At 46.9% G+C, this 26,924-nt stretch overlaps 2 protein-coding genes across 4 annotated transcripts in view; one reads left to right on the top strand and one right to left on the bottom strand.

The window, feature by feature from the left end:
- Window positions 1–959: 959 nt before the first annotated feature.
- Znf583 (zinc finger protein 583) lies at window positions 960–15,797 on the bottom strand. Of its 3 annotated transcripts, none has more exons than XM_052172245.1 (5): window positions 15,483–15,797; window positions 13,640–13,706; window positions 9,006–9,132; window positions 7,272–7,367; window positions 960–2,760 (listed from the first exon to the last, which is right to left on the bottom strand). In XM_052172245.1, the coding sequence occupies exons 2-5, from the start codon at window positions 13,646–13,648 to the stop codon at window positions 1,286–1,288; spliced, it is 1,707 nt and encodes a 568-aa protein (XP_052028205.1). In that variant the 5' UTR covers window positions 13,649–13,706; window positions 15,483–15,797; the 3' UTR covers window positions 960–1,285. The 3 variants fall into 3 exon arrangements, with proteins under 3 accessions (XP_052028205.1, XP_052028204.1, XP_052028203.1); XM_052172244.1 differs by having other exon boundaries at window positions 15,471–15,797; XM_052172243.1 differs by lacking the exons at window positions 13,640–13,706; window positions 15,483–15,797 and having other exon boundaries at window positions 7,272–7,364; window positions 9,006–9,486.
- Window positions 15,798–16,566: 769 nt separating this feature from the next.
- The window catches only part of Znf471 (zinc finger protein 471), a 36,456-nt gene continuing 26,098 nt past the window's right edge, over window positions 16,567–26,924 (top strand). Inside the window, exons 1-2 of the mRNA XM_052172234.1 lie at window positions 16,567–16,654; window positions 19,300–19,482. Of these exons, the coding sequence (XP_052028194.1) occupies window positions 16,582–16,654; window positions 19,300–19,482 (256 nt within the window). The 5' untranslated portion in view covers window positions 16,567–16,581. The remainder of the gene's footprint in view (window positions 16,655–19,299; window positions 19,483–26,924) is intronic.

Here is a 26,924-nt window from a genome sequence, read left to right on the forward strand (position 1 = left end):
CATATTCATATTAAAAGAAGCTAACACGTGCCCTCTACGGTCAGTCCAATATAAATCCAATTGCATTAGATATCACCCAAATAATATATATCTATTTTAAGATAGGGTCTCATGTAGCCCAGGCTGGCTTTGAACTTACTAAATAGCCAAGTATCCTTGAGCCTCTATGCCCAGCGTATGTGGTACTGGGGACGGAACCCAGAGTGTTGTGCATGCTAAGTAAGCACTTTATAATCTGAGCTACACCCTCATTCTCCAACTTTATTATTTTTAATTATAAAAGTGTTATAATGTTCCAGGTCTGTTTTATCTTTATGATTAAAATAATCAACTCTTCTTGGCATATCATCATGTTTTTATTTCAGATTAATATTACTTTATGGTAGGCACTCTAAGAAATCTACATGCATTATTTTCTTCTTCCAATTACTTTTGAGGTAGAACCATTATTAGTCCCATAGTATAAATAGCTCTGAAGGTTACAAAGGACCAGATGCTCTCCTAAAATCAGGAATGGAAGATGGAAGAGCAACCATAAAGCCTAGATCTCTTTTAAATCTGTATGGAGAGAGGGGAGAGAGAGGGAGGGAGGGAGGGAGGGGGAGAGAGAGGGGGGAAGGAGAGAAGGAGGGAGGGGAGAGGGAAGGAGGGAGGGAGGGGGACAGAAAGGGAGAGGGAAGGAGGGAGGGAAGGAGGGAAGGAGGAAGGGGAGAGAGAGGGGAAAAGGGAAGGAGGGAGGGAAGGAGGGAAGGAGAGAGGGGGGAGGGAAGGAGGGAGGGATGGAGGGGGAGAGAGGGGGGAGGGAAGGAATGAGGGAGGGAGGGGGAAAGAGAGGGAGGGAAGGAGGGAGGGAGAAGGGGGAGGGAAGAAGGAGGGAGGGAGGGGAAGGGAGAGGGGGAGGGACAGAAGGAGGGAGAGAGGGGGAAGGAGAGGGGGAGGGACAGAGGGAGGGAGGGAGGGGGAGAGAGAGAGAGAGAGAGAGAGGAATATTGGCATGAAGGCTTTAACCGGTAGTTTGAAACAGCGCTCTGGAGGCAAGGTGGCCTGTTAGGTCACTTTAAGAACTGTGTGCCTTTTACCTACAAACTTGGGTGTTGGTAAGGAATTTCACTTAATGAGGAATGAATAATACGACCAAACGTGTTTTGTAAAGTGTGGCTGAAGTGTGGAAACTGATAAGAGGCATGGGTGAATACACTAGAAACTCATTCACTCTTCCACACACAACAGAGTGACCCGTAGAGGACAAGAATGATGTCCTATAAATGGTTCCAATGGGTCAGATTTAGGAGATAAACCCTAGAGTTCTTGGCAACTGGCTCGACAGAGAGGGTGCCGAAGGGGACAGGGACAAGAATGACTCCATCGTATGGACTTTCTCATGGTGAGCAAGGTGTGCTCGCTGCCTGAACGACTTCCTGCAATCTTTACATTCATAGGGCCTCTCTCCCGTATGGATTCTCTGATGCAGGGTGAGGGAGCCGCTATAGCTGAAGGCCTTCCCGCAGATAGTACATTCGTAAGGTTTCTCTCCAGTATGGATTCTCTGGTGTTGTGCAAGGCCTGCATTTTGGCTGAATGTCTTCCTACACTCCTTACATATGTAGGGCTTCTCTCCTGTGTGACTTCTCTGGTGCTGTGCAAGCGACGAACTGTTGCTGAAGGCCTTCCTACACTCTTTACACTCGTAGGGCTTCTCCCCAGTGTGAACCCTCTGATGCTGGTCAAGGTAAGCGATCTGGCTGAACGCTTTCCTACACACTTTGCATTCGTAAGGTTTCTCTCCGGTGTGCACTCTCTGGTGTTGAGAAAGGTGTGCATACTGGCTGAAGGCCTTCCTGCACTCTTTACACTCGTAGGGCCTCTCCCCTGTGTGGATTCTCTGATGCACGATTAGGTAGCCACGGTGACTAAAGGCTTTCCCACACACGTGGCACACGTATGGTTTCTCACCCGTATGAATCCTCTGATGCTGAGCCAGGAACGAACCATTACTAAATGCTTTTCCACAGTCAGTGCATTCAAAGGGCCGCTCTCCGGTGTGAATCCTCTGATGCTGAGTCAGGTGGGCGATCTGGCTGAAGGCCTTTTTACACTCTTTACACTGGTAAGGTTTCTCTCCGGTGTGCACTCTCTGATGCTGAGCAAGGTGCGCGTTCTGGCTGAAGGCCTTCCTGCACTCCTTACACTCGTAGGGCTTCTCCCCCGTGTGGATTCTCTTATGCTGCGCTAGGTTTGCGCTTTGGCTGAAGGCTTTCCCGCATTCGACGCATGCGTAGGGTTTCTCTCCAGTGTGAATTCTCTGATGGAGAGTGAGGGATGAGCTCTGGTTAAAGACTTTTTCACATTCAGTGCACTTCAGGATTTTCTTTTCTACCTGGACCTTCTTAGGTTTCATTTCCACAGACTTTTTCCGGGAAGTCCTCTTCCGTGGCTCGCTCTGATCTATCCTTTCTTTGGTAGAGGATCTCTGTGGCATAGCTAGTATTGCATCCCGACGGAAGGCTTGCCAAGATGGGTTACACCCATCAATTTCATCTTCAGGGACTTCTTTATGACTGATGAGAAACTGATGGGAATGCACCTCCTGACCGCCCAACCTGTCCTTAAACCAGTGTTCACTGTCACGGTCTTCTTTCAAATTGGGACAGTCAAGGCTGGAACGAAAATGGCTTCTTCCCTTTGTTGGGGCTTTGGCAGATTCTCTAAGAGTATCTTGCTTTGATATACATTCAGTGCCTTTGACTATATGCTCCCAATCTAAAAGACACCAAGAAAAATAGATGCTTTAAAATTCATTCACAAGAAGAAAAGAAAGTGCCCAGAGAAGGTAAAATACAAAAGAAATAGAAGGATTTAACATCTCTTACTGCATCTTAAAAACAAATAGGAAAGGAGCTTGAGTCAGGTGCGGGGCACATGCCCTTAATCCCAGGACTTGATCGGCAAAGGGAGGCCCTTCTCTGTGAGTTTGAATCCAGCCTGGTCTACATAGTGAGTTCCAGGATAGCTAGAGCTACATAGTGAGACTCTTTCTCAAAAAACAAAACAAAACAAAACAAAACAAAACAAACAAAAAAAAAAAACAAAAAAAGGAAGGAAGGAAAGAAGGAAGGAAGGAAAGTTGATTAATCATACATAACCATGAAATATAATTTAGAAAATGAAAAAATTTAAGGAGGTCATCTAAAAATCATGATTATCTTTTAAAAGTTAATTAATTAATTAAAATTTAGATACAATTAAGATCTTATATCTGAGTTAATAATATAATCTTCAAACATCTCCTCTTCCTCTGCCAAGTTAAAAGTCAATTTTAGAATGTCAAGAATGTAGCTGAAGCCCACCCCATCCCCCCCCCCCACAGAACTCAGGTCATCAGGCTTGGTGGTAAATGCCTTTACCCGACAGCTAGCTCAGTCATCACCTTTTTGTGTGTTTTGAGACCATGGTCTTAGAAATGGATAAATCTTGGCCAAGATTAGTAAATGCATATTTGGGTTTCATCCAAATTGACTACCATATCCTACTCTATATGAATATAAATATATTCAACAACTCTCCAATAGGGATTGATGGTATCTTCAATAAGCCAGGGCTTTTCATGGATTGTAAGACGGGTATGTCAATAAAGTTAAAAGTACTGACTGAGATCAGAGAGGGACGTTCTCTACCCTCAAAAGAATTACTTTTAAGAGACATAATGGTGGCCCATGTACTATCAGAGAACTAAGGAACAGTTGTCATTTGAAAGTGCTTACAATTATACAACAACAACAGACAAACAGAAAACCCTTGAGGGGCTCAGCCGAAAAGGCCAACATAAACCCACAGGAAGTAGAAGAGCATCTTAGTAGATGCAGTAGAAAAGTGTCTTAGTTAGGGTCTCACTGCTGTGAACAGACACCATGGCCAAGGCAACTATTATAAGGACAACATTTAATTGGGGCTGGCTTACAGATTGAGAGGTTCAGTCCATTATCATCAAGGCGGGAGCATGGGCCGGGCAGTGGTGGCACACGCCTTTAATCACAGCACTTGAAAGGCAGAGGCAGGTGGATTTCTGAGTTCGAGGCCAGCCTGGTCTACAGAGTGAGTTTCAGGACAGCCAGGGCTACACAGAGAAACCCTGTCTCAGAAAAAAAAAAAAAAAAAAAAGGCCGGAGCATGGCAGCATCCGGGCAGGCACAGCACTGGAGCTGAGAGTTCTACATCTTCATCCAAAGGAAGCCAGGAGCAGACTGATCTCCAGGCAACTAGGAGGAGAGTCCTAAAGCCTGTTTTGAGAAATGGCTGACCCCTGCATGCTGGTAATTATAATGCAGAATAAACACTATCTGGTTGGCATAGGATTTGAGTCTGGGGTCTTCCTTCAGAGATTCATGAACCCTAACATTACCTTTTAAACAACTCAAGTGAGCTGGGCAGTAGTGGTGCACACCACTATTCCCGACACCCGGGAAGAAGAGACAGGGAGATCTCTGCAAGTTCCAGGACAGCCTGGTCTACATAATGAGTTCTAAGACAGCCAGGGCTACACAGAGGAAACCCTGTGTTGAAAAAACAAACAACTCAAGTGGAAGAGAAATTTAAAACTACAGGAAAGAATAGTAACAAAACCATGATCTATCAGAATCTACAGGAGACAGCTGAAGATACACAGAGGAAATCTCACGGCCCTCGCCAATTTTATCACCAAGCAGGGGAGAAGGAGCTCAGCAGGCTAAGCTACCCTCGAACCGATATGGAGAATACAATAAACAACAGAATTAGGAAGAAAGGGAAAAAACAAAACCAGAGAATCGAAAGAGAATAGAAACACAAAATCAACCCACACGCTGGATCTCGAAAAATAAAATAGATTTACGAATAGCAACCTAATACATCATTTCTAAATGGTAAGTATATCCAAAAGAATTAAAACCGCAAACTATCATAGATATAAAGAAGTTATGAGATTATTTTGCTCAGGTTCATGGATATAAATCTGATAACTTAAAAGAATAACTACAAGAGAAATCCATATACGTAAGGCGTAATAAAGAAACTGTAGACACTATTTACTAAAGAGGATGCTAAGAGAATTCTCAAAGGCCTGTTTCCCACAAGGCCTCAGTACTGGGTGTGGCCTCTCAGCCTCTAAGGATAGGCCAGGGTCTCTGTGTCAGACTTTCTAGGTCTGCCTTTCAGTTCAATTGCAGGCTGCTTTCTATACCCTGCCTTCTATCCCCACAATCTCTCTCTCCATCTGTCCCTCCTAAGACAGAATCTCCTACAGCCCAGGCTGGCCTGGGGCGCCTCTGTGCCTGAGGATGACCTTGAACTCCTAATCCCCATGCCTCTGCCTCCCCAGTGCTGGGTTAGAGGTGTGCACCCCATGGCAGGCCTCGGTAGTGCGGCTGCTGAAGCCAGGATTTCACCAAGCAGGGCAAGCACTGTACTGACTGAGCTACGGGTTTCCTTCTCTCTGTCTGAGCTCATCTCTCCTCCTACCGACCCATGTTCTTCTGTTCCCATTTCACGTTATCACCCAAACTTGGATATAAGCTTGGGAAGTGCTTTCTTTTCTTGCCGATGGTTTGTATTTATTTATTTGGTATTTCGAGATACTGTTTCTCTGTGTAGCCTTGGCTGTCTTCAACGGTTTATAAGCTTGCGAGTAACTCACGGGAGTAAGCCAGATGTGGTGCTCAAAGCAGAGACTGAGTGGAGTAAGTGAAAGGAAGGAAGGAAGGAAGGAAGGAAGGAAGGAAGGAAGGAAGGAAGCAAGCATCAATCTTTCAGTCTAAAACGAATGAGTGACTGAAAGGAAAAATGAGTCCAGGTTTTTCTTTTCTTTTTCTTATTCTTTTTTAATGCAGTGAATCAACTTGTGCAACACTAAAAGACAAAGGGACACGGGCTGGCTGTGGCATCTGGATGCAGGGAAGAGGGACATGAGCTATCAGAGAGGACTTTTGAGATAAGGTGCACCAAGAGAGTAATTCGGGGGCTTACGCTCAGCATCTCTTCCCAGGCCTCGATGCTACGATTACATTACATTGCGTCTTTAAACTGCCATGTGCCGGGCTGGGAGATGGCGGAGTAGTCAAGTGCACTCGCTGATCTCAGGAGGACCGGTCCTGACCGACCTCAAGCCACTGTGAGGTATCTAACAACCAGATCTAACTAGTTCCGATGCCCTCTTCTGGCTTCTATGGGTACTGCACACATATGCTACCCAGACATACAAGCAGGCAAAACACCCACAGACATAATAATAATGAATGAATCTTTTCAAAAAATTGTCACATGCTAATGTCACCAAGAAGCTAATTCCAGATGTGTAGTGAATCCACTCACTTCAAGCGCGCATGACTCAAGAGTGTCCCCCACGTCCCCTTGTCTAGGGATGGGCTTTCCCTTCCAACTGAACCCCGAACAGCCTCCAAGAGAAACACCATATTCACGGTGCTGGAGCGACGGCTCAGCAGGAAAGCGTGCTTGCAGCTCCTGCGGAAGCCCTGGGTTTGGTTCCGGGACCCGGGCAGTGATTTTTCACTGGCAGTAAGTAAATCCAGGTCCAGGCACGACTCCCCCTTCTGGCCTCTGCACGACCTGCATGTGGTGTCCTCACACTATGCAGACAAAACACTCATACACATAAGATAAAAATTAACCCTATAAAAGTGGAACACCATGTCCTTGAGACTAGCAGGCGAGAGAACTGTAGAGAGGGACGCTGTCCTTGCACACAGCTTGGCGGTAACCATTGCCAGGCGCCTCCCCTCCTGCCCTGCTATGACGTGACCGCCGCGGGGCGGGGCGGGGCGGGGCGGGGCGCAGCTGGCCAGGAGTCTCCGGCAGGGGGTGATCTGCTAGGAGCCCTCCGTGCAGGCCGGAGCTCCTGCTGATTTTGGCTTCTGACCTGGTGCTCCAATGTCTTTTAGCGGCTTGTTTTCTTCCTTCACTGCCTCGGGCTAGGTACCTAATAACTCACTCTAAACCAGAAGCTTGCAAAGAGGAGCACCCCGCTACACCAGCGGTTCTCGGCCTGGGGGTGGTGAACCCCGAGACTCTTACACGGGGTTGCCTAAGACCGATGAAAAACACAGCTGTTTACATTAAGTTGTGAAGTAGCAACAAAGTAATTTTATGTTCGGAGTCGCCACCACAGGAGGAACTGTACAAAGGCTGCAGCATTAGCAAGGGCGAGAACCGGATCTGCGCGGACCTGGTGCTTCCACAAACCTGCTCCACAGGCGCCCACTTCCCCAGCTCGCCCCACTCACCAGGACGGGGGTCTCTTGCTCCCTTCTGCACCATCCAGGGGTCTTGTCCTTGTTCCAGTAATGAGATCACAGCTGGTTTGTAAACAGGAATGCCTGCTTCCAAGAAACACAAGAGGAATTAGCCACTCTCTGCTCCCCAGGAAGCTGGGAGCTGAGGAGCACGGGAAATAGTCTTTAGAATAAATGGCAAGAAGGGGTAGGCTAAAAAGGCTGAGATTCTGTGAAATGTAACTTATTTGGAGAGCAGACATGGGGGAGGGTAAGCAGAACAATTCTCCTTGAACTTTTGGAACTGGGTTTGCCAGGGTGCCCAGGCTGTTTCCCCAAAGCAGTCCTCCGCCCCTGACTGTGCTGGTTATGGTTGTCAATTTGACTACATGTGGAATTAACTGAAACCCAAGTGGCTGAGTTTGCCTGTGAGGGATTTTGAAGTGGGAAGACCCTTTTTTTTTTTTAAAGACAGGACTTCTCTGTGTAGCCCTGGCTGTCCTGGAACTTGCTCTGGACCAGGCTAGCCTCAAACAAACTCAGATTTGCCTGCCTCTGCCTCCTGAGTGCAGGGATTAAAGGTGTGTGCCACCACTGCCCTGTGGGGAGACCCACTTTTAATCCAGATCTTTCTCTTGGCAAGTTCATTCCTTCACTGGCATTAGAGGCTACTTCTTTGGGATTCTGGTGTATACTGAAGACCAGCTGAGATATCCAGCCTCATGGACTGAACAACTATGCAATTCTTAGACCTTTGGTTGGTAGACAACCATTGTTGGACTAGCTAGACCACAGCCTGTAAGCCATTCTAATAAGTCCTGTGTGTGTGTGTGTGTGTGGTTGTATATATATATGAGTATGTATACATACATGTACATACATATATATTTACTAATCCTATCAGTTCTTCCCCTCGAGCAGTGTTTCTCAACCTATGGATCGTAACCCCACAGGATTGGAAGACTCTTTCACAGGAGTCACCTAAAACCATCAGAAAACTTACATTATAATTTATAACAGCAGCAAAGTTACAGTTATGAAATAGCAACAAAAATATTTTTATGGTTGTGGGTGTCCACAACATGAGGAAGTGCATTAAGGGGTTGCAGTATTAGGAAGGTTGAGAGGCACTGCTCTAGAGAACCCTGACTGATACCAGCCCTCAGAACTACAGGTACACGTCACCATATGGCTTAAAAAAGAGAAATCAGGCAAATATAATCGGAAAAGCGTGTGCTGTGTAAGCCTGGTGACCTGAGTTCTACTCTCAGAACCCCAGAAAGGTGGGAGAGAGAACTGAGTCCACGGAGTTGTCTTCTGACCCCACATGCACACTGTGGCATACGCACACAATTCCCCAACACACACACAAGCACACATACACATTTATACACACATTCACATATGCATAAGTACATACACACAAACACATGCACATACATACACACATATCCACACACATACAGACACATATATATATATACACATGCATACATACACAGATACACACACATAGACACAAACATTCACACACACATATACACACATATAAACACATATACACACACATATACACATACACATATACTCACATACACACACACATAAACACACACAAAGAAAAAGGGAGAGATAGAGCTAAATATAATTTTTAAAATTTTTAATGAAAGGGAAATTTGGTGAAGCAACCCAGAGGCGTCTCGGAGCCTTTCCGGAACAGACTTGGGACTCTGGAGGCTGCCTTACCCAGCGACACAAGGCTGCTATAGTTCTCCAGTGTCACCTTCCTGTACAAGTCTCTCTGTGTGTCACTCAGCCATTGCCACTCCTCTTGAGTGAAGTTTACAGACACGTCCTCAAATGTCAGCAAACTCTGAAATGACATAAATGTATTCTGGTTCATGTCCTCACACAAGGCTGGCCATGGCAGCGCACACCTTAATCCTGGCACTCAGGAGATCCAGGCCAGCATGGGCTGCAGAGTGAGTTCAAAGCTCCTTGTCTCAAACAGACAAGCAAATAACAACACAACAACAACAAAAAAAGTCCGCGCTAGCTAAACTGTCTATTCTTTGGTAGAAGCAAAAATCCCAACTTTTTAAAAAGACAGCCTGGTATGTGGCTCAGGGCTGTCTTGAATTCACAACTCTTCTGTCTCAGCTTTCCAAGTGCTGAGATTATGTCTGTCTTTGTTTCTTTCTCCCTCTCACTCTCTCCCTTTCTCTCTCTAAACAAAGAATATAGAAAATAAAAAAAGGATCCCTCTCCCCCCTCTCTCTCCCCCTCCCTCCCTCCCTCCCTCTCTCTCCCTCACTCCCTCTCCCTCTCTCTCTCAACTGAGTGTACAAGCCGGCCTCCTGATCTTCCTGCCTCAGCCTCCCGAGCTCTAGACCTACAGGTGTGGCCCCTCTGAGCCACGCTGTTGCATCCATACACTAAGCCCCCACCGCCCCCCACTGTCCTAGCTGCTGTAATGGTGGTCTCCAGCACCTGGTAACACAAGTGGCCTGTAGGGGAAAAAAGCCCAAGATCAGGCCACAGAAACCACACACCCCTGAGCTTGACCCAAGACCAGACCACAAAATCCCACCAATCTTGGGCACCCTGGAGAGCTCCAGCCCCAACCACCAGAAGCCCTCTGCAACGCTGGTCTCCTGCTCAGTTCTTTGCCGCCTCTCACTGGAGCAGCAGTGGCTACCCTCTGTATGAATTCTTCTGTGTGGGGTTTGTTGTGTGCTGTGCTTCTGTGGTCTTTCTTGGCTCCGGATTATCAGGACACTTTCCCTTCAGAGCTGCAACACATTCAGCCATCGCCAGCCAGTGCCTTACAATCTAAAAACACGCATGTCAAGCAGTTGCTGTGCCTGCTTTGGCGTTCTCTGACAGGAAGTATATAACTTCCGATAAACTGTCCACTTCTGGAGAAAAGACTCACCACAGTATACTGATAGGTAACACTAAGACCAATAGTGTACAGCAACAGGGGATTCATACCAAAATGCCAAAAAACAGGATACACTGGGGCAGGAAAAAAAGAGTACTATATAGAAGTACTCTTATAGTACTATATACATATGATCATAGACACTATGGAAATCAGTCTGGCGGTTCCTCAGAAAACTGGGCATGACACTTCCGGAGGACCCCGCTATACCTCTCCTGGACATATACCCACAGGATTCCCCGGCATGCAATAAGGACACATGCTCCACTATGTTCATAGCAGCCTTATTTATAATAGCCAGAAGCTGGAAAGAACCCAGATGTCCCTCAATGGAGGAATGGATACAGAAAATGTGGTATATTTACACAATGGAGTACTATTCAGCAATTAAAAACAATGCATTCATGAAATTCTTAGGCAAATGGTTGGAACTGGAAAATATCATCCTAAGTGAAGTAAGCCAATCACAAAAGAATACACATGGAAAGCAGTCACTGATAAGTGGATATTAATTAGCCTAGAAGCTCTGAATACCCAAGACACAATTAAAATATCAAATGACTCCCAAGAAGAAGGAAAGAGAGGGCCCTGATCCTGGAAAGGCTTGGTGCAGCAATGTAGGGGAGTAACAGGACAGAGAAGTGGGAGGGGGTTGATTGGGGAACGGGCAGAGGGAAGAGGGCTTATGGGACCTATGGGGAACTGGGAAAGGGGAAATCATTTGGAATGTAAACAAAGACTATAGAAAATTTAAAAAAAGGATCTGTGGAGAATATGTGCAATGAATGAGATGTATGTAAACAAGCAGCAACCAGGAGAAAGTCAGGATTAAACATGCACCTGCAAGTAATGGCACTAAGTGAAAATGTACTAGTTAAAAGACTGTCTGGCTTGGCTTCCAAAACCCAATCAATTACAGCCTCCTTATAACAAGAATACCTTAAAACATAATGGTTACTGACAATAATAATAATAATAATAATAATAAATAATATATAATATATAATAATAATAATTATTATTAGGTTTTTGGATTTGTTTTTTTCAAGACAGGGTTTCTCTGTATAGCCCTGGCTGTCCTGGAACTCACTCTGTAGACCAGGCTGGCCTCGACCTCAGAAATCCGCCTGCCTCTGCCTCCCAAGTGCTGGGATTACAGGTGAGCGCCACCACTGCCCGGCTAATTATTTTTAAAAAACGTACTTATGTGCTTTATTTCCGTGCATGAGTGTCTGTCTGCGTGTGCGTCTGTTTGCTCTGTGTGTGCCTCTTGCCTATTGAGGCCAGAAAAGGGTGTCAGATCCCTAGGAGTGGCGTTACAGATGTTTGTGGGTGCTGGAATCAAACTCTTCTTTTGGAAGTACAGCCAGTAGTCCTAGCATGTGTGTGTGTGTGTGTGTGTGTGTGTGTGTACTCATACATGTATACATGTATATGTTATATATGTTATCACACACACACACACATCCTCTGAAACAGAGATATACTTGAGAGGGGGAGAGGTAATCTTACCCTATGTATGTGCCACCCACCTCATAAAATATTCATAAAGTGACTTTAAAGTACCAACAGAACCCCGCCTGTGGTGGTGCTCTGCCTTTGGGAAGAGCAGTCTGTATCCTTTCCCTGCTGGCGTAATGCACGTCAGGATATTAACATATAATTAAGCCGGCAGACGTCAAAAGCATGGAAAGAAAGACAATGCCTATTTTTATTTAATCACCGCACCTAGCAGAGTGGGAAAATATTCTTACACATTGTGCACACTTGCATTTGTTTCTGGGTATTATATATGCATCTTTAAATGTTTCCTTTTGACTCTGTTTCACACTATTTATTTTAGTTATCGTAGAAATACTTCTGTAATGTTTTAAAATTACAGGCTCGGTGGCTGGAGAGATGGCTTGAAGTTAAGAGCACTGGCTGCTCTCCCAGAGGTCCTGAGTTCAATTCCCAGCACCCACATGGTGGCCCGTAACCATCTGTGATGGGATCTGGCGCCCTCTTCTGGTGTGTCTGAAAAGAGAGCACTCACACATAAAATAAACTAATAAATCTTAAAACAAAAAACAAAAAACAAAAAACCCCAGGCTCTCTGAACTGGATGTGGCTCAGTGGTTAAGAGCACCGGCTGCTGCTGCAGTAGACTCAGGTCCAGTTTCCAGCAGCTACGTCACAATCATCTGTAACTCTATTCCCGGCCCTTTGCCCCCCTGAGCACTGACCTTCCGTAGCACTGCATGCATGCGTTGTACAAACATGCAAACAAACGCCCATACCCATAACATAAAAATAACAAATATTTCAAAATACAGACTCAGGGTCTCCTACTCGCTCCACAACAGATGTCGATTTGGCCACTACTTCCGGGTGGAGGCAGGAGGACTCAGAGTCCAGGATCACTCTCGGCTGTAGAGTGGGCTGAGTTCCAGCTGGGCTCCAGGAGGCACTGTGTCACTCTATCTTCTATAATAGTTTCATTAACTCATTAACTGGATTGCCCAGTGTGTCAGCCGTGGACTGCTATTAACTCAGAGTATCCCAGAGAAGACATTGCTGTTCTCACAAACTCTTGCTCTTCAAAGCTCACAAAGTACTGAGAAAAACGCTGCCTGAACCTAGAGGCACTTCAGCAATCACAATTTGAGCTGGGTGGTGGTAATGCATGCACTTGGGAGGCCGAGGCAGACAGATTTCTGTGCGATCGAGGCCAGCCTGGTCTACAGATCGAGTTCCAGAATACCCAGGGCTACACAGAGAAACCCTGTCTTGGAAAACAAAACACCACCACCCCCAATTTGATACATTGGATTTCTGAAAGTCATCTTGAATATCAGTTTCTGCCAAATGCCTGAACTCTGGGCATCCAAGCCCTATTTCCTTTCAAACCCGAGATTGTAAAGAAAAGCTCCTTGCTACCTGTCACAAATGAACACATCTCCATTTTTTTTTTTTTTTTTTTTTTTTGGATTTGGTTTGGTTTTTTTGAGATAGGGTTTCTCTGTGTAGCCCTGGCTGTCCTGCAACTCACTGTGTAGACCAGGCTGGCCTCGAAATCCGCCTGCCTCTACCTCCCAAGTGCTGGGATTACAGGCATGCGCCACCACCACCCGGCCACATCTCCACTTCTAATAACCACAATTTGAGCTTACATAATCCCACCCAAGAATGTATTTTCGCCTCTTAGAGTTCCTAAGAGCACTGAACCCACAGGTGAGGCTGGATGAGCCCTTGACTCAAGAAGCAAATGCTAGCCGGGGGGATAAGGGTGCTCTTAGACTTTTGGGGACTTTCTTTTGTGTTGCAATGGAGAACAGGAACAAGCCACTGGAGAGATGAGATTTTCTCAGGCTGCTGAATATCAGAAATCAAAATGCTGCTTTAGCCTGACTGATAAATGAGGTGCCATTTCCGGGAAAAAGAAAACGCTTCTTACCTTGGACATGGCGCTAAAGCTTCGTGACTGTGTTTCTGGGAGCAGGCAGAGGTCCTGAGAAAGTCAACTGGACAGAAAAAAAAGAAGCTAAGTTCCAGGTGTACCCTGCAGCCCTGGCACCCCGGCACCGTGTCTCTGCTGTCTCCTCCCTCCACAGACATGCATTGGAGGTATCCTCACATCCAACAATGCTTTTCCTGTGTACTTTATAGCTCCGGGACTCAACATATATTTTATGTCTAAGTTAATCTCTTTCGCTTATGTCTGAGCAATTTAAGACTGGAATTATTAGATAGGAATCTTCCGCTCTCTTACACGTGAAGGTTTTCATCACCGAGGATTCGCAGGGCAACCGTTGAGAAAATAACTGAGCCAAACTGGAAACTAGACTGGAATTTAAAGTGCACAGATGATGATGTTAAAGGGAAGTGTGTCTCCGTCCTTTCTCTATGGGTGAGATATAGGCCATCAAGCGGAGCTACTTAGCACAGAATGGGCAGCAAAGGGACCGTGTGATCTGGAATTCTAACAGTGGCCCAGATCAGGACACCCTACTAGCGCCCCCCTCCCCCACGACATCTCACACCCTCACACGTTCTCCAGCACCGGCTGTCTCAAACAGTTACACTGTCTCGGATGCAATGACATAGCCCTATACACTGTCACTTGGGCCCATACATGGTCACAGGCTCCAGCCCAGCAGGTAGCAAAGGCCTTTACTGTGATTGTATCATGTGTAGTCCCAACTGCAGCCTCAGGCCGACTGGCCTGCTCACACACACAGTGGCATGGGCGAGAGTGATTTTTACAGCGCACCACGGTCCATCATGTCCCAGGGCACCCACACCAGGTGCTGTCCCGTACATTCTCAAAGCCTCGCATGGCCTCTTCATTCACACGTTCTGCACAGTGCGCAGGCCCCCTCGGGCATAAACTACCTGGTGGCATGGTCTTGTGCAGTCACACACCTCACAGTCTCACACACTGTCACAGGCCCTGGCAGCACTGTTGGCACCGTCTCAGATGCAAGCATTCAGCCCCGGGCCTTCACAACAAGGCTTGGCCTCAGCCCTGTCCCATAGGTCTCCAAACACATCCTCCCACACGGTCCCCTATGCTGTCACATACGGTCAACACGCTGTCACAACCCCCTGCCTCACACAGTATTCAGCCTCACAGTCGCAGGCACCTCATACACATGGAGTGGTCTGACACTTGGGTGCCCGCTGCAAAGTGCTCACAGGTAACACACCCTGCCCTGCGCAGTCACCCACGCTGTCGCAGCCGTTCAGCCTCACACAGCGGATGCAGTCACAGATCCCCACACATGGTGCGGGGTCTCACTCTGTCCTCAAGCACCTTCTCCCACGTGAGCCCTTATGATGTCACACACAATGTCACAGCCTCGCCATCAGAAGTCGTGACACGCAGTGATCTGGTCTATCACCTTCACTCAGCTGATCCCTCCCCGGCACCATCACACACACCGGCACAGAGTATTCAGTCACAGGCCCCTGCATGCAGGTGGGTGGTGGCACACTGTCACACACATTGTAAGCACCTCGGTCTCACACAGTGCAGGCTCAGCCACAGTCACTCGGGTCCCCACACACATCCCCCAGCGCTGTCACGCAAGCCTCTCTCAGTGTCATTCTATGTCCATCCTCACGGTCGCAGGCTCCCCACATTATGGGGCGCTGTCTCACAATGTCACATACACTGTCATAGCCTCAGTCTCACAGTTGCAACCTTACAATCACAGGCCCCTCATACGCGCTGGCGTGGCTCGCACTGTCACTCTGGTCCCGCCACACAGTCTCCCCCACGCTACCTCGCTCCTCACCGAGCGCCTCCTCAGGCCTCGTCACCTCTCGCTCGGCGCCGACGCAGGTCTGGCCGGGGCCGGGGCTCGATCTCGCGGCGCCAGTAGAGCTCACAAAGGCGCGGCTGCGGAGCGGCTCCGCGCAGGGGCCTCTGGGAGCTGGAGTACTGCGCTGGACTGGAGCATCGTAGGGCATGCTGGGAACGCCTTTTAGGGCGCGGCTCTCGGGGTCCCCGCGTCCCTGCTGAGTTCTGTCCCTTCCCTTCCGGTCTTCGGAAGCAGAGCTGGCTCGTTCAGGCTGCGCATGAGCGGCTTGCTCGGCCGGGCTCCGGGGCGTGGCGGGGGCGGGCCGGAGAGGGCGGAGAGTGGAGTGGGGGCGTGGCTTGGCTGGAGAGGGCGGGGACAGGAATGAGGCCTGGCGCGGGCGGGGCCCTGGCTGCGTCCGAGCCCGCATGCGCAGTTCTGGCTGGCGGGTGCCTGGCCCCCGGAGCAGTGAGTCCAGACAGGTTGTCTCGCGGTTCAGGATCCGCGTCGCGAGGCTTCTTTCCCTTTTGTTTGTTTACCTCTCTCTGCCTTAACTTTCTACGCATCGTTCATTACGCGCCCTCGGTATGTCAGACTCTGGCATGGACACAACAGTGAAAGAAAATCCTCATGTTTATGGAGCCCACATAGACTGGGGAGGGTGGGCTAGGGCTGTCACCCAGTGGAGGAGCCCCCACCTGGCTAGTGTGCCTGAAGCCCTAGGTTAAGTCAGCCATGGAAAAACGTCCTGCTAGAAAAAAGAAGCTGGGGGGGGGGAGATATTTTTGTAAATATTCTTTTTTAAATTAAATGTACTTACTCTCTTTACAACTCAGTATCAGCCCTTCCTCTCCTCTCAGTACCCCTTCACGCAAGCTCTCCCCCCATTCCACCTTCCCCTTTTTTGAGAACCGGAAACCGCTTCTCTGGGTATGAATTCCCTGCTTCCCCCATCACGTCACGGCCGGACTAGGTGCATCCTCTCCCAAGGTGGGCCACTTAGGGATCTGCAGGCAGGCTACAGGCTCAGGGACAAGCCCTGCTCAAATTGTTGGGGGATCTGGATCCCCATGAAGACCAAGCCGCTCGTCTACATATGAGCAGGGGCCTAGACCCAGCCCGAGCTCTCTCTGGTGTGATTCGGTCTCCGGCAGACTCCAAGGGTCCAGGTTAGTTGACTCGGCTGTTCCCGTGGAGTCTATGTCCTTTCCGGGTCCCTCAATCTTTCTCCCAACTCTTAAGACTCCCAGAGCTCCATGTAATAAACGTTTGTGTGTGAGTCTGCATCTTTTTCCACTGGCTGCCGGGTGGAGCCTCTCAGAGGACAGCCCTGCTAGGTTCCTGTCTGCAAGCATAATGGAGTATCTTAATAGTATCAGAGACTGGTTCTTGCCCATGGAATATGGGTCTCCATCTGGATTAGTCACTGGTTGGCCATCCCTCCACTTCTGCTGTGTCCTTGTCCCTGCACGTTTTATAGGCAGGGCACATCTTGGGTCGAAGGCTTTGGGAGTGGGTTGCTATCTTTATCTTCCCACTGGGACTCCCTGGCTACAGGAAGTGGACACCTCAGGATCCAAATCCCCTATTGTTAGGAATCTCAGCTAGAGTTTCTTCAGTAGGCCCTCTGGGGCCTCTCCCCATCCCAGGTCTCTGGCATGTCCTAGAGAGTGCCCCCAACCCCTAATGGATCTCCCTTCTCTGTCCCCTGCTCTCCCTACCTATGATCAGCCCCCATCCCCTCTGCCACCTGGTTACCTCCTTCCATCGACCTCTGATACCTATTTTGTTTCCCATTCAGAGAAACATCCAACCATCCTTCCTTGGGCACTCCTTGGGCACTTCCTTGGGCACTTATTTGGCTATTTTGGGTCTGTTGATTATAGCTGGTTATCCTGTACTTTATGGCTAATATCCACTTATTAGTGGGGCTGCCTCTGCCTCTGTTGCCTGCCACGGTTTCCGCCTTCCCCTGGCTGGACTGCCTGGGTGGACCTCAGGAGGAGAGAATGCACTTAGTCTTGCTGAGACTTGATGTCCCAGGATGGGGTGGTACTTACAGGGACTTTCCCTTCTCTAAGGAGAAGCGTGGGGGCTAATGGGAGGAGGGCTTGTGAGTGTGGGAGGAGAGGAGATGGAGTGTGGAGGGCAGAGATTGGATTGTAAAGTGAGTAAATAAATGATGGGGGAATAGAAAGGTGTGCTTTCTGCTCTCGCAGAGGACCTGGGTTTAGTTTCCAGCACTCACAGGGTGGTTCGTGACTGCCTCTGGCTCCAGCTCCAGGGCATCTGGGCTCCCTTCTCCTCTCTTTTGGCACTGCATGCATGGAATGCATATACAAACACCCATACATACGTAAAGTCAAATACTGTCTTAGTCAGTGTTTTGCTGCTGTGAAGAGACACCATGGACTTGGCAACTCTTATAAAGGACAACATTTAATCAGGGCTGGCTTAGAGTTCAGAGGTTCAGTCCATTGTCATCATGGTGGCGAACATGGCGGCACGCAGGCAGGCATGGTGCTGGAGAAGAAGCCCAGAGCTCTGCATCTGAATCTGCAGGCGGCAGGCACTGGGCCTGGCTTGACCTTTTGAAATCCCAAAGCCCCACCCCTCCCCCCACGGTGACACATCTCCTCCAAGGGACCAGACCACTTAATCCCTCTCACGTAGTGCCACCCCTTGATGACCAAGCATTCAAACACACTGGCCAATGAAGGTTATTTGTATTCAAAGCATCACAAACATTAAATTATTATTTTTTAAAGATTTGTCTGAGTGTTTTGCCCGACTATATGCATAGGCATCGTGTATGTGGTTGGTGCTTGGCTGCTGTGGGTGCTGGGGCAGATCAAGGAAGGGTGTTTCACAAGTTAGAGAATCTCCTTTGCCACTAAGTTACATCTCCAACCCTTGTCCTTTTGTGAAGTCCTGCCTACTTTCCTGGGTAACCTTTCTGCTTCTGCCTTCAGCATGCTTATGTCACAGATGTGTACCACTAGTATTTTATTGGGGTGAACATACAAACAGTATTTTTGAATTTCACACTCCATGTGGTTATATTGAGTGTAGGTAAATGTGATCAATTCTTGGTGAACTCGTATTTTGACACCTTGATGGTCTCATGTATTAATTCTAGGAGCATTTGCATATTTGGATTTTTCTTGAGATTTTATTTTCAATTAAAATTTTTTTGTTTATGTGTATGTGTGTATATGCCCATGTACACAGGTGCCCAAGAAGACTGATTATAAGTGGGTATCAGGTGTCTTGAAGATGGAATTACAGGAAGTTGTAAGTCACCCACTGTGGTGGCTCCAGTCAAACTCCGGTCCTCTGCATGAGGACTGAGTGGTGCCTATCCGCTCAGCCACGCTTCCAGTCCAGATTCCTCGAGTTTTTCTACTTGGCTACTAATATCATCTGCAGAAAGAATATTTTATTTACCTTTTGGTATACAAATCACCTCGCTTCGATCTTAGATTAAAGCTATCGTGGTTTTTGTTTGTTTTGTTTTTGTCCCCTTATTAAGTGAAATGTTAGCTGTAGATCATCAATAAATGGAAAACTTTTCAGTCACATTTTCGCAAGTGTGCATCACATATCCCAGTCACATACTCAACTACTAATAACACAGGATTAAAATCACACACACATACACGTGTTCTCAGGAGTTGCTGCATACACAGCCACGGCCAGGCACTCATAGCTAGAGAGGGAATCACACGTGACTTTCAAAAGACACTACAGCGTTCGAACCTCTTCTTCCATAAGCATGCTCTTCACGCAAAATCTGGACGTCTTTTACTTGCAGCGAGACTACATTTCCCAGAAAGGACTGCGATATTAGCAGCACTAGCGGCGCTTCTACGCGGGCGCCATTTTTCGTCGGTGGGCAGAGTCCGGGGTATTGAGGTGGAAATCCTACTGTGGACAGCAGGCAGCCGGACCAAAGAGGGAACAGGAGAAGGATCTGGAGCTATCCGGACGCTCCATGGTGAGTGTGGAATCAGGGGCACGGACCACGTCTCAGTCTCCAGACCAATTGTGATGCTTGGCCTTACTGTTTTTCATAGGCTTCCCTATCTTGGACTACATTTCCCACCGTCCCTCGCGGGCTTGGGCTCTGTTGGTACACTATCCCAGTGCTCAGTTTCTCAGCCAACCTTTTGTAGATTTAGGGCAGCTTGGGAAGGGTTTTCCACCTTCTGAAATTACGGCAGTTTTGCATTCAGTACTATGTTTGCTTTTATTTTTCTGAGACGAAGTCTTGTTTTATGTGTTGCATACTAAAGCAGAGCTGGAATTGATTAAGATACATTTAAAACAGTAACATAATTGTAAAAAATATGTATTTGTATGTGTGTGGGTGTTTTGCATACATGCGTCATCCAGAGGCCAGAAGAGGTGTTGGATCTTCTGGAACTGGTGTTAATACAGAAGTTTGGTAGTCGCCATGTGTGTGTTCTGAGACGCCAATCTGGGTCCTCCGCAAGAGCAGCAAGTTCTCTTAGCCGATGATACATCTCTCTGGCCCCTAGATTTTTAAGAGTTTTAAGCACTGGGGCTAATAGACGTTTAGGAAAGAATAACATACCCAAGTGTGAGCATAGTCTTCTAAAGGAAGATCTTGTATATATAAAGGAATATATACATATATAAATATATATATATTGCAGGAGCCTCACAACATTTAGACCCATAGCATCACTAGCTTAGATGCAAAACCCGGGAACATGTAAGTGATCTTGGTTTAGGCTCCCTGTCCAACTGTTGAGTGAATCACAGGGTATTTACGCGATCGGATGTTGTACCTTATAATAAGGGAGTGCTTCCTATTACATCATGCTTAGTATTTTTTTATAATTTTTTTCACTTACAAATTAGAAATATTCATAACATGACAAGTATTCCTTTATGATCCTTTATAAGGTAGCATTTGTTTAATGAACTCAAGTAGTTAAATGACAGCACTACAAAAAACTTGGATATTTATGTTTCTGTTGTGTTATTCATTTGGGAACAGGGCTTGTATGCCATGAACACTGGAGTGGAGGTCAGGACAGCCGGCAAGAGTCGCTTCTCTCCTTCTGCCACGTGGCTTCTGTCAGTTTACAGCAGTGCCTTTATCCTTTGCTGAGCCGTTTCATTGGCCACCTGGGACGTTTTTTCTGTTCCGTTGCTTTGCTTTATTATGCTTTGAACCCACGTATCAGGAGCTTGGTAGTTTGGTTTCTTTTTGCTGAGTGTTCTTATAGTTGTGCAAAGGATCTAGTTGTGCTAGTCATGAAAAACTTTCCTTAATAACTGCTGTTTGTTTGTTTGTTTGAGACAAAGTCTGTCTGTTTGAGACAGGGTTTCTCTGTGTAGCCCTGGCTGTCCTGGGTGTCCACTCTGTAAACCAGGCTGGCCTTGAACTCAGTGTTCCACCCACCTTTGCCTTCCAAGTGCTGGAATTAAATTCATGAGCTACCACTGCCTGGCTTTATTTATTTTTTGAGAGGGAAAGTCTCTATGTAGCTATGATTGACCTGGAACACACAGAGATACACCTGCCTCTGCCTCCTGAGTGCTGGGATTAAAGGTGTGTGCCCAGCCCTTGATATCATATTCTTAAAATTTGCTTTTTAAAATTGTGTGTGTCTTTGTGTTGGTACATGTGATTGCAGTTGCTTGGAGAGTCTAGAAGAGGGTATGGAATCTTCTGGAACTGAAGTTACAGGCAGTTGTGAACTGCCAGGTGTGGGTGCTGGTGATCCAGGTGTGGGTGAGTCCAAGCCCTCTGCAGGAGCGGCGAGTGCTCTTAACCACTGAGCCATCTCTTGCCCCTTGAGGTCAAGTTTGATCACTGACTGTCATATTCTATTACTGTGATAGCTATGCCCAAAATGATTCTACACTTAACTACTTGTGAAATCACTGTTTTGTGGGTTTTTTTTTTCTTCAGCTGATATGATTGTGTGTACAGCTTTGCATACTACTGTTTCTGTTCCATCTAATTGTACAACTGTCCCCTGCGACGTCACCCTATTTCTCCACTCAAAGCAGGTCGAGTTTGGGCGGTGGAGTTCTTTGTGAGTTTGGAGGTTGGAGAAGCAGTCGGTTTGACTTGAGAGCGGCTCCATTCCATGCATGGAGAGTGAGATGGCTGAGTCCTGTGAACGCTGGGATTCCTGTGGAGGCTGAGGGTGTGCAAGCTCTCCTTACTCTCGGGGTGAGGAGAGTTGTCCTTATCACCGAGTGAGTCTCCATCACAGGGACGGGTCTGAGGACCTCACTGAGCTTTGTACCACCTGCAGTACTTCAGGGAAGTGGGAGAGAAAGGACCACTCATTCCATACCATTTCTGCAGCAGCTGAGTTAGCCTGCTGGTGATGGGTGACGGTTTGACCTAGCTCTCTGTAAGTAATGGGCAGTGGAGACATGACCCTGGCATCCGGGGAACTTCCAGGAGATCGCAGAACCTCCATGTTTGTTTTTCCTCCTCAGCTCTGGTATCTAAGAACTCTGTCCTTCCCCAAGAGCGACACCTGGAGGAAGATCCATGGGCCCTTGAACTCCTGAAAGTCATGCTGCTTGGGAGTTTTAAAATTACATAAATATTGTTATCCTGAAACTTCCCGCCTAGATTCCATGAGTTAATCTGGTCCCCTGAGATCTGTTTATGGTGTCAAACACCTGGTCAGCTAGGCCCATCTTCTCTGACACATGTGACTTGTTAATTCCGTAAAGGGATTTTCCTAGCAGACCTTCATGTCCCTTCGTGAAGTGAGAACATCTTTGTAGGAACTAAAATTGGAAGCAGAGAGTGATCACACAGGATCACAACAGGGAGGTGGTGTTGACCACCATTTCAGCCCTTGGTTCCTGGCCCTGCCTTGGAAGAGATTGGTGTTTGGATGCAATGGAAACCTAGCTGGGAATCCCAAGATGAGATGCCAGAATTCAGATCTAATTTGAGGTCACATCAAGTGTCTTAGTTAGGGTTTTATTACTGTGAAGAGACACCACGACCATGGCAGTGCTTGTAAAGACAGCATTTAGTTGGGTCTGGCTTACGGTTTCATGGTGGTTCTTCACCGTCATGGCGGGAATCATGGTGGCCCGCAGGCAGACATGGTGCTGGAGAGGAAGCTGAGCGTTCTGCATCTTGATCCTCAGGAAGTGAACTGACTTGAGCTTCTGAGACCTAGAAGCCCACCCTCTAGTCACACATCTTCTTCAACAAAGCCACACCTATTCCAAGGCCACACCTCTTAACAGTGCCACTCCCTACGGGCATATGGGAGCCATTTTCTTTCAAACCACCACACTAACTAGTTGGGTCTTTCTCTACCAGCTTCTTCAGTTTTAGCACAAGAGAAACACAGAGCCGGGGATTAGAGGAAGAGCCAGTGAGATTCTCAGCCTGATGGGTTGGTGGGTGAATTCTTGTAGCTTGGAAGGGCTTTAGAGATTGGATCTCTGCTTTGGTCCAAAATAGGAGGATGCTTTAGTCATTCTTTTTACTTAGGAAATTGTACAGGCCACAAACGCATAATGCTTGTGCTATGTTCTGAGTAATGGTGAACTGAGCTTGGTAACAAACTCTAGACTTAGAGATGAAGCTTCTTCTTCTAAAATACACAACCGTTTCTTTGAGACAGGGTCTTACAACATAGCACTAGCCGGCCCTCAGTTTATCCATCAGGTTGGCCTCAGACTCGCAGCTGGTGTTATAGGCGCATAGTACCAGGGTGGCTATAAAATGTTCTTCTAAAAAATATTTTCTTAAAATATTTGGTGTTGTAGAAATATTTAATCCCAACCCACTACAATTTAGAGAGTAGTTCATCAAATGTTATTCCATAAATTAGAAATGACACTTCTTCCCAGAGTTAAGAATTTATGCTTTCTCATGTTTGTTACAGTGAGGAAAAACTCAGGTAACATTTGAATTTTCATCTCAGACCTATACACAGATGTGCTGGCCTGCAGCAAGGTGGATACATGGAAATATTGTAACACTGTGTCCTTCTTGTGCTCCCTGTGGTCTTGTCAGCCCGCTTGGCTTTTGTGCGCTAGAACAGCCCCTCCTGCAGACATCTCCAGCTTCTCTCTCTCGTCCCACCGGGAACTATTCCCTTGAATGAAATATTCATGCATCATTCATACTTCTGTTTTCAGGGTTCAGAACTGTTCAGGGATGTGGCCATAACTTTCTTCCAAGAAGAGTGGGAGTGCTTGGAGCCTAGTCAGAGGGATTTGTGCAGAGATGTGACGTTGGAGCCACCCGGTCTCACTGCGTAAAGTGGTCTGGTTTGTCAGTGTGGCTCTCAACCGGGAAGGCCCCTTCCTGGTCAGTTAGCCATTGAGAGCCTTTCCGTGCCATGACTGGTTACTTTCAAGCTGACAAAAGGCAGTCAATTGTTTGAAGTCATGGTTTCTGCTACTCTTAGGCCACTGTTACATTTTTTTATTTTGTTTGTTGTTTTTTGTCTGGCCCATTCTGCGATTCTCTCCCTACTCAGAGACAGGGCCCTGGATCTGAATTCCAGGCCTCTTAATGTGACCACATGGTCTTTGCTTTCTCCTCTTCTCCAGGTCTTGCCATATCCAAACCTGACACATAGCCATCCTAGAGGAGGCGGGAGGGCCATGGGTAGAGGAAAGGGCTGCGACAGGAGGGCTAGGTCCAGGGGAGGGCCAGAGACCCGAGCACCTCACTAGCGTTGCTGCTTTGCACCTTTACGGTTAAGCAGATCTAGAAAACCCCAGTATAACACCCTTTGGATGGTTGCATAGAGAATAGAATTAGGAATGGCCTTACTTGGAAGAGTAGAAAAGTGGAATGACCCCACAACACTCCGTTATTTGAACTGGATAGAGCAGAGAAAACAGCAATTTGGAGAAAGGAGTGCTTTTAAAGGCTTTGAGTGTCCATGGGGCGGGGCTTTCGAGACAGGGTTTCTCTGTATAGCCCTGTTTGTCCTGGAACTCACCCTATAGACCAGGGGCTGGCCTCAGACTCAGAGATCTGCCCGCCCCTGCCTCCTGAGTGCTGGGATTAGAGGTGTGTGCCATATACCTGCACCCCTAGATCTAAAGACTTTTTTTTTTTATTTTCAAGACAGGGTTAAAGATTTATTTGTTTGTTTGTTTGTTTATATGTAAGTACACTGTACACTGTGGCTGTTTCCAGACACACCGGAAGAGGGCATCAGATCTTATTACGGAGGTTGTGAGCCACCATATGGTTGCAGGGATTTGAACTCAGAACCTTTGGAAGAGCAGTCAGTGCTCTTAAATGCTGAGCCATCTCTCCAGCAAGACATTTCTTTTCTTTCTTTTCTTTTTCTTTTCTTTTCTTCTTCTTCTTCTTCTTTTTTTTTTTTTTATTTTTTTTTTTTTTTGGTTTTTCGAGACAGGGTTTCTCTGTGTAACCCTGGCTGTCCTGGAACTCACTCTGTAGACCAGGCTGGCCTCAAACTCAGAAATCCGCCTGCCTCTGCCTCCCAAGTGCTGGGATTAAAGGCGTGCACCACCACCACCCGGCTGTTTCTCTTATTTTTGCCCACACTGCATAATCCAGGATATTCCGGGAGGTTCTGGGTGATTGATTCTTTTTTGTTTTGTCTTCTTCTTCTTCTTCTTCTTCTTCTTCTTCTTCTTCTTCTTCTTCTTCTTCTTCTTCTTCTTCTTCTTCTTCTTCTTCTTCTTCTTTCTTCCTCTTCCTCTTCTTCCTCCTCCTCTTCTTCATCTTCCTCTTCTTCTTCCTCCTCCTCCTGCTCTTCTCTCTCTCTCTCTCTCTCTCTCTCTCTCTCTCTCTCTCTCTCTCTGCTTCTATCTAACTGTAGGAGTGTTGGGATTACAGATATGAACTAGCGCATCTGACTTCTTGTGAGTCCTGGGATTGAACTCAGGTCATGAGGCTTTTGTGGCAGGTGCATTTATGCACAGGGCTATCTTGCCTGCCCCTGTGCAGTTTCTTCTTATAATCTGAATAAGATCAAAACATGTTGCTGCAGAAAGGTCTCACACCCAGTAAACTGCCCTCTAAACAAGGCTTGTTCAAGGTCATCCTTTTCCACCATTCCCTTTAAACCTTGGAAAGGTCTAAGGGGACTACTCCAGAGTTGGCGATGACCGCGGCAGTTAGCTACATTTCAGACACAGGAAACCACAGGGAAAAAATGGTGAGCCCATGTCCTCAAGGATTGCTGCAGTGCTACTGCCAAGTCCCGGAAGACAGATTTGCCAGTGTATTTTCTTTTAATCCAACATGCTTTTAAGCGCTGAGGCAGGACAAGGACCCAGCCACACATCCCTCTGGCACTTCCTTTTCCCTTTTGGTTCACCAAGACGGGGTTTCTCTGTGTAGCTAGGAAGCTCAAGCTGGCCTTGAACTCACAGAAATCTGTGCCTCTGCCTCTCTCTGCCTCTCTCTGCCTCTCTGCCCCTGCCCCTGCCCCTGTCTGCCTCTGCCTCCGAGTGCTAGGACTAAAGGTGTATGTCACTACCACCTGGCTTCCATCACTTCTTTTTAAAGTTGTGGTTAAATACACATAACCAAAGTTACCATGTTAGCCATTATTTTAGGCATACAGTTCAGCAATATTAATAACATTCACATTGTTTGGTTCTATTCATACCTTCAGAGCATCTGGAAGGATCCTTAGGATTCTTGTAGACTATATATAGCACTGTCTTCATCCACTTTTCATATATTTACATGCTATAAAATGTACACCTTTTGAGCGCAATACTGATGGATATTGGTGTTTGTACACCTGTAATACCACAACCAAGACAGGGCGTGTCCTCACACCCTCATGTCTTTGCACCTGAAGCCCCAGTCCAGGAAGCCTGCCATTTACAAAGTCACTCTTCATTATATTTCTCAACCTTCCTTAGGCTATGGCCCTTTAACACCTCATGCTGTGGTGACCCCCAACCATAAAATTATTTTTCTTGCTACTCCCTGACTGTAATTTTGCTGTTATGAATCATAATGTAAATAACTGTGTCTTCCTATGGTCTTAGGTGACTCCTATAAAGGGCCATTCTGCCCCAAAGAGGTCTCAACCCACAGGTTTAAAATGGCTGATATAGATTCTACTGGTGCAGAGTTAACTCAGAGGTACACTGCTTTAGAACTAATATAGCACTGTCTTCATCCACTTTTCATTTCTAGTGATGCCTCTCCCTCCATTCTGTCTAATTTCAAATTGCTTAGCCATTTTCAAGAGTGTATAGGTTTTAAACCTTCATATATATGCATACACATGTACACATATATGTATATATACATATATACCTCCAATATATGTATGTGTACATACCTTCTAATTGTAGGCACTGGGCCTGTAATGCAAGTTAGAGTCCAGTAAACATCAACATGCTTCCAAGGGTAATCTTAGCAATGTCTTGGTCACCCACAAAGAAACGACTCCTCATGCT

Source organism: Apodemus sylvaticus, chromosome 1 (genome assembly GCF_947179515.1).
Source record: "Apodemus sylvaticus chromosome 1, mApoSyl1.1, whole genome shotgun sequence".
In the NCBI taxonomy this organism is placed as follows: Eukaryota; Metazoa; Chordata; class Mammalia; order Rodentia; family Muridae; genus Apodemus; species Apodemus sylvaticus.

Bases quoted from the DNA above. Each gene is read 5' to 3' on its own strand.
- Znf583 (XM_052172243.1), bottom strand. From the start codon at position 9,162: ATGAACCAGAATACATTTATGTCATTTCAGAGTTTGCTGACATTTGAG. The intron at 7,365-9,005 runs GTAAGGCAGCCT...TCTTGGAAGCAG, and splicing joins TAGCAGCCTTGTGTCGCTGG to GCATTCCTGTTTACAAACCA. The intron at 2,761-7,271 runs GTGAGTGGGGCG...GGTGTCTTTTAG, and splicing joins AGCAAGAGACCCCCGTCCTG to ATTGGGAGCATATAGTCAAA.